General features: G+C 59.9%; 1 protein-coding gene across 1 annotated transcript; it reads left to right on the plus strand.

The window, feature by feature from the left end:
* The first annotated feature begins 1,894 nt into the window (after positions 1–1,894).
* Positions 1,895–5,381, plus strand: RPS15 (ribosomal protein S15). The gene is made up of 4 exons (XM_054398655.1): positions 1,895–1,926; positions 2,351–2,436; positions 3,420–3,654; positions 5,231–5,381. Exons 1-4 carry the CDS (start codon positions 1,924–1,926, stop codon positions 5,342–5,344), a joined length of 438 nt encoding a protein of 145 aa, XP_054254630.1. The 5' UTR covers positions 1,895–1,923; the 3' UTR covers positions 5,345–5,381.
* The last annotated feature ends 1,358 nt before the right edge of the window (positions 5,382–6,739 follow it).

The raw sequence follows: 6,739 nt of genomic DNA on the forward strand, positions 1-6,739 counted from the left end.
CAGCTGGCAGCCTGGAAAATGATCTTGGTATGAGTGTTGTGCCCCAGTGGTCTTCTAAGGTCACGGAGTATCTTTGCGTGCAAGAGGCCATCAAGATCATTGGCAGCACAGGAAGTGGTCCTGGGCTCACCAAGAGTTTCTGTTGGGAGAGCAGAGCCTGCTCAGCCTGGAGAAGGGAAAGCTCCAGGGAGACCTTAGAGCAGCCTTCCAGTACCTGAAGGGAAGGCTGCAGGAGAGCTGGGGAGGGATTTCTGACAAGGGCTGGGAATGCCAGGATAAGGGACAATGGCTTTGAGCTGGGGGGAGACTGAGAGTGGAGATGAAGAAGAAATTCTTGCCAGTGAGGGTGGGGAGATACTGGAACAGGTTGCCCAGGGAGGTTGTGGAGTCTTCTCTGGAGGCTTTCAGGCTTCACCTGGATGTGTTCCTGTGTGACCTGCCCTGGGTGGTGCTGCTTTGGCAGGGCATTGGACTCAATGCTCTCTAGAGGTCCCTTCCAACCCAAGGGCTGAACTCCTCAGGAGCAGGTTTGCCCTGCTGCAAGCTTGAAAGACTCAGGAGCAGGTGTGGTGTGGCTCAGCAGGACTGGAAATTCAGGCTGTGTTGGGATGGATCCATGGCACTGGAGGTTCCTGGGTTGTGCTGGGAAGGACTTGGATCAGTTCAGAGTGGGGTGGGGTGGTTTGGCTGGCTTGTACCAGTTCTGCTGGCTGGGAGTCCTCTTGGCTCTGGTCCTCGCTTCCACAAGCACCAAGCACTCAGTGTCTCCCTGCTGGAACAGGAGCTGCTCCTCCAGCATTCCCAGTCCCTTCCATGCTCTGCCTTCCACGTGCTGTACCACTTGGACCTGAGGAATGCAGGAAGATGTAAAATTGCTGCAGCTGCTCAAGCTCCTCTTGGATGAAGGGTTCTAGAGATGGAGACCTAAAGTTGCTGCAGCTCTTCAAGCTCCTCTTGGATGAAAGGTTCTGGAGATGGATCCCTTCTGTGCAAAACCAGCTCTTCCAGCTCAGCCCAGGATGTTACACCCACCTGAAACTCACATCTCTGCCCAGGGACAAGCTGAACCCCCCTGTGCCAAGAGATGAGCTGGCACTTGTCTGCCCCACACTGGCTCGGCTCTGGATGGGTCAGCCCCCAGGCAGCAGCAGCTTGGAGGCTGTGGAGAGTGACGTCTTCAGGATGGGATGGAGGAGGCGCCACAGGGTGGCTTTGTTGTCTCCTGTCCTCCTTGGCTATGGCTTTAATGCCTGTCCTTGCTTCAGTCCTTCACTTGGAGCCTGCCCTGAAAAAGCTGCCCAGCTTGTGAGGGAAAGAGGAAGGCAGCAGAAGATGAAGGTGTGATGGTTCCATCACTAAAAGATGAAGTCTGCTGCTTTCAAGACAAGTTCCCAAGAGCTGCCCACAAGATGCGTGGGTGTTGTCCTGAGCAGGATGCGCAGAGCTGGCTCCGTGTGGTGCTGGGGTTGGTGTAGCCATGCCATGGAGGTGACTGCTACCTTGTTGCTGCTGTTGGGTCCCCCCTTGGAACCCATTCACGAAGGAGCAGCTTCCTAATGCCACCCTTGGAACATGAGCAGTTCTTTGGCTGTCAAACCACTGCAGCTCCTCTGGGCAGCTCCTCTCCTCCTGGGGCTCTGGCCCTGCTCCCTGCACCCCGATTGGGGCCGGAGCTTCAAGGGGAACAGGCTCCCCCCTTGGCCATCAGCCCTGGGCGAGGAGGAGCCGCTGTGTGTTCCCACCTCTCCCGTAGCGGTCTCCCCTCACTCCTGTAAGGCGCGACTCCTTTAAGGGCAGTGAGGGCGGAAGTGCCGCAGGACGCCGCGGGGGGCGGGGCTTAGCGCCCTCTTCCGCCCCGTCTCCGCTCGCGAGATCCGCCGCTTCCGGCCCCAGCGCGGCCCTTTCCGAGGAGACCCGGCCAAGATGGTGGGTGAGGGCGGGGGGCCGCCGGCTCTCATCGGGCTCCATCCTCCGCGGGGGTGGACGCACGGGGCCTGGGCCCCCACTGCCGCTGCGGGCGGTGCGGTCTCTTCGCTGTGGGGTGGGGGGATGGCGCCTGCTGGGCCCTGCTGCGGGCAGGGGCTGCCCCCCGCTGTACTGGGCCTGAGCGCGGCCGGAGCTGGGTTCCCCCGGCACTGAGCCCGGCTCGGTGGAGCTGAGAGTCGCGGGCGGGGAGGGAGGTGATGGTGGTGCTGGGGCGCCCCAAGGAGCTCGGTCTTGCGCCCTTCCCGTATGCTTGGAGGGCTGGACGCGACTCTGGGCAGCCCTGACAGCCTCTTCCCTTCCCACCTTTACATCCCTTTATGGTTTTCCCATTTCCTTTTCCCCCTTTCCTCTCTCCTGGCTGCAGGCGGAGGTAGAGCAGAAGAAGAAACGAACGTTCCGGAAGTTCACCTACAGAGGGGTGGACCTGGACCAGCTCCTCGACATGTCCTAGTAAGAGCTGGTAGCAGAGGGTGGCCTCTGTGCGGGGCCTGGGCTGGGCCTGCGGGTGGGGCAGGGCTGTTCCCCCTCTGCTCAGTGATAACCGGGGAGGTTTTGGCGGGGGAGTCTGCCCTTTCCTGGCTGTTGGAAGGGGGTGGTGCTGCTGATGTGGGGTCTCCAGGGAGCTTCCAGGCTGGAACTCTGCATCCATAAGGCTGAGATCAATGGGACAAGGTGCACCAGGACCAAGGGCTGGATTCTGCATTTGGGTCACAACAACCCCAGGAACCCCAAGCTGCAGGCTTGGGGTAGAGTGGCTGGAAACTGCCTGGGGGAAAAGGGCCTGATGGGGTTGGTCAGCAGCAGCTGGAAATGAGCCACTGTGTGAACCCAGGTAGCCAAGAAGGCTACCAGCATCCCTGGCTGGATCAGCCACAGTGCAGCCAGCAGGACCAGAGCAGGGATTGTATGCAAGGCTGCAGTTCCACCACTGGGTTCAGTTTTGGGACCCTCACTTGAAGAAGGACATTGAGGGGTTGGAGCAGGTCCAGAGAAGGGCAACAAAGCTGGGGAGGGGTCTGGAGAAGAGGGCTGGTGAGGAGCAGCTGGGGGAGCTGAGGGTGGTGAGTCTGGAGAAGAGGAGGCTGAAGGAGACCTCATTGCTCTCTGCAGCTCCCTGAGAGGAGGTTGAAGTGAAGTTGGGGTTGGGCTCTGCTCCCTACGATCAGGTGATAGGAGGAGAGGCAATGGCCTGAAGCTGTGCCAGGGGAGGGTTAGGTTGGGCATGAGGAACAACTTCTTCCCCTTGAGGCTTGGCCAGGCCTTGCCCAGACTGCCCAGAGGGCAGTGGTGGAGTCCCCATCCCTGGCGGAGCTTTAGAGCCGTGGCGCTGTGACGCTGAGGGCCTTGGTTTGGTGGTGGGCTGGCAGTGCTGGGTTAGCTCCACCACCTTTAAAGGTCTTCTCCAAGCCAAGTGGCTCCCATCTCACCCGCAGCGAGCAGCTGATGCAGCTGTACAGCGCCCGGCAGCGCCGGAGGCTCAACCGCGGCCTGCGCCGCAAGCAGCAGTCCCTGCTGAAGCGCCTGCGGAAGGCCAAGAAGGAGGCACCCCCCATGGAGAAGCCTGAGGTGGTCAAGACCCACCTGAGGGACATGATCATCCTCCCAGAGATGGTGGGCAGCATGGTGGGGGTCTACAACGGCAAGACCTTCAACCAGGTGGAGATCAAGGTGAGGAGTCAGGGCGGCACCCAAGGGCTTTGGTTCTGCTGCCCCGTGTCTGAGCAGGGCTTTGAGGCTCCTGACTGGAGCAGAGGTGGCCCTGAGGGACACCCCGGAGTGGCTTGCCTTGAGGGTGGGCTCTGAAGGATACCCCAAAACATCCATCCTGAGGGTGGGCCTTGAAGGATGACCCCAGAGCATCCATCCAGAGGGTGAGCTCTGAGGGACTGTCCCAAAGTGTCCATCCTGAGTTTAGGCTTAGAGGGATCACCCCAAAGCATCCATCCTGAGGGTAACCCCTGAAGGACCACCCCAAAGCATCCATCCTGAGGGTCACCCCTGAAGGACCCCCCCAAAAGCATCCACCCTGAGGGTAACCCTTGAAGGACTACCCCAAAGAAGGCTCCAAGGAGACCTTCTTGTGGCCTTCCAGTATCTGAAGGGGGTTACAAGAAAGCTGGGGAGGGACTTTTTAGGCTATCAGGAAGTGATAGGACTGGGGGGAATGGAACAAAGCTGGAAGTGGGGAGATTCAGACTGGACATGAGGAAGAAGTTCTTCCCCATGAGGGTGGTGAGAGCCTGGAATGGGTTGTGCAGGGAGGTGGTTGAGGCTCCATCCCAGGAGGTGTTTAAGGCCAGGCTGGATGAGGCTCTGGCCAGCCTGATCTGGTGTGAGGTGTCCCTGCCCATGGCAGGGGGGTTGGGACTGGCTGATCCTTGTGGTCCCTTCCAACCCTGACTGATTCTACGATTCTATGATCCTGAGGGTGGGCTCTGAGGGACCACCCCAAAGCATCCACCCTGAGGGTTGCCTGCTGTCACCCTGGAGGCTGAAGTGACAAAACCAAGGTGGCAGTTGTGAGACTGCATTGGGAGAGCCATGGCCAGGCACTGGCTGCCCTCAGCCCTGCCCTTGGTGTCGGATGACACAGGTCCCTCGGGGTTCCTGGGAGTGGAATAACTGGGGGGTGGTGATAGGACACCACCAGTGGCATTAAATGGCATTTTCCACTGGTACCCAAAATGTCCCCAAGGCTTCTGTGTCCCCATTTGGGGAGGGGGTGCAGAGGGAGCCCCTCATTCTGTTTCCCACTTCCAGCATGGATCTCTCCCAGGATATGGAGTTGAGGCTAGGGGAGGCTACGAAGATGATCCAAGGGCTGGAGCAGCTCTGCTGTGGGAGAGGCTGAGGGACCTGGGGGTGTTTAGCCTGGAGAGAAGACTCCAGAGAGACCTCACAGCTGCCTTACAATAGCTGAAGGGATCCTCCAGGAAGGCTGCAGAAGGACTTTTCTTGAGGGTGTTCAGAGAGAGGATGAGGGAGAATGGTTTGAAGCTGAGGCAGGGCAGGGTTAGGCTGCAGCTGAGGAAGAAGTTCTTCAGTGTGAGGGTGGTGAGACTCTGGCACAGGCTGCCCAGGGAGGCTGTGGCTGCCTCCTGTCTGGTGGTGTTCAAGACCAGGCTGGATGAGGCCTGGAGCACCCTGGGCTGGTGGGAGGTGTCCCTGCCCCCATGGCAGGGGGGTTGGAGTAGATGACCTGTGAGGTCCCTTCCAAGCCAAACCATTCTGTGATCTTTTCCAGCCCGAGATGATTGGCCACTACCTGGGGGAGTTCTCCATCACCTACAAGCCGGTGAAGCACGGCCGGCCTGGCATCGGTGCCACCCACTCCTCCCGCTTCATCCCGCTCAAGTAACAGGCACAGGGCCTTGGCCGGGTGTCAATAAAGAGATTGCTCCCACCTGGGTCTCTGCTGACTTCTGGGGGTTGCCTGTGGGCTTGGGGCACGGTGGGCAAAACCCTCCTTGGAGGTGTTCAAGGCCAGGCTGGATGAGGCCTTGAGCAACCTGGGCTGGTGGGAGGTGTCCCTGGGGTTGGAGCTGGATGATCTTTGAGGTCCCTTCCAACCCAACCCCTTCCATGGTTTGATGTTCTCCTGATCTCCCTGGGGTTTGGTGCTTGTTTTTTGATCACCACCTGGCAGCAAACCCTTCTCAGGTGGCTTTGGTAGATGACAGATTCCCTCTGCTGGGAAGTGGTGAGCACAATTCCATTTATTTTGTGGCACTTCCAAGCTGTTTGTGGCATTCCATGTGATTCTTGGGTGCCCAAGTGCCCACTGAGGGCTGGTGGCTTCAGAACCAAGGCTTCTCCTGGGAGGAAGCTGCCCAGCACACCAAGCTGCCCAAACTTCTGCTTTCTCATCTTGAATTGGGAATTTCAAAGGCTTTTGGTTGATGATCCCAAGCGGATGAACTGGTCTGGGTGGGAGCTGCTCCAGGGCCTGGGCTGAGCCCAAGGGAACCTTGCCAACACCTGGGACCTGGGATGGGGCCTGGGATCTGTGGGCAGGGACACTGATGGTCACCCCAAGTGGTGATGGTGTCCCCAGCTGCTCTGGCTGGGAGGAGCCCTTGGCAAAGGCGTTGCTGGGGGAGCCATTGGTCACCATCTCCACTGCTTCTGGCACAACTGTCCTCAAGTTCTCCCTGCTGGCATCCCAGCTCCTGTGCCAGCACCACCATGGCACCAGGGCCCACCAGCTACCCTGCTGGGCTCAGCACCCTGGTGTCCACCTTGGCCACTGCCAGTGAGGAGAGGCACAGCAGGGACCACGCTTGGGGACCTCGGGGCCTGGCGGCACCATGCCCCTGGTGCCAGCCCCCCCCCACCCCCCCAACTCCTTCTCAGTGGAGATTTGTCCTGGGCAGTCTCCAGGTCCCTTTTGTCCTGTCCTGGTCCTGGCTAGGGAGGACCACACAGCAGCAGCTGACAGTGACTTGCTTGGGGAGGGGACAGCAGCAGGAATGGACCCGAGGCTGGATGTGGCCCCGGGTTGTGGCCCTGCTCGGTGCTCCCAGCCAGAGGGGTGCCACTCAGCCTAGGGGTGCCACCGGGGCAGGTTGCTACTCCCTGCCCCTCCCCTGGCTAATTCCCCGGGCCGTGGAGACAGCCCCGGGAGGGGACACGGGCACAGATTTGTCCCCAGCACACTGGGAAGTGACACATCCTGTGACACCCCCCTCCCCCCTCCAAGATTTAGGGGAGCAGGGGAAGAACGGAGACCCCCTCCACAGGCACACCTGGACTG

This window comes from Indicator indicator, unplaced genomic scaffold (genome assembly GCF_027791375.1).
Source record: "Indicator indicator isolate 239-I01 unplaced genomic scaffold, UM_Iind_1.1 iindUn_scaffold_74, whole genome shotgun sequence".
Classification (NCBI taxonomy): Eukaryota; Metazoa; Chordata; class Aves; order Piciformes; family Indicatoridae; genus Indicator; species Indicator indicator.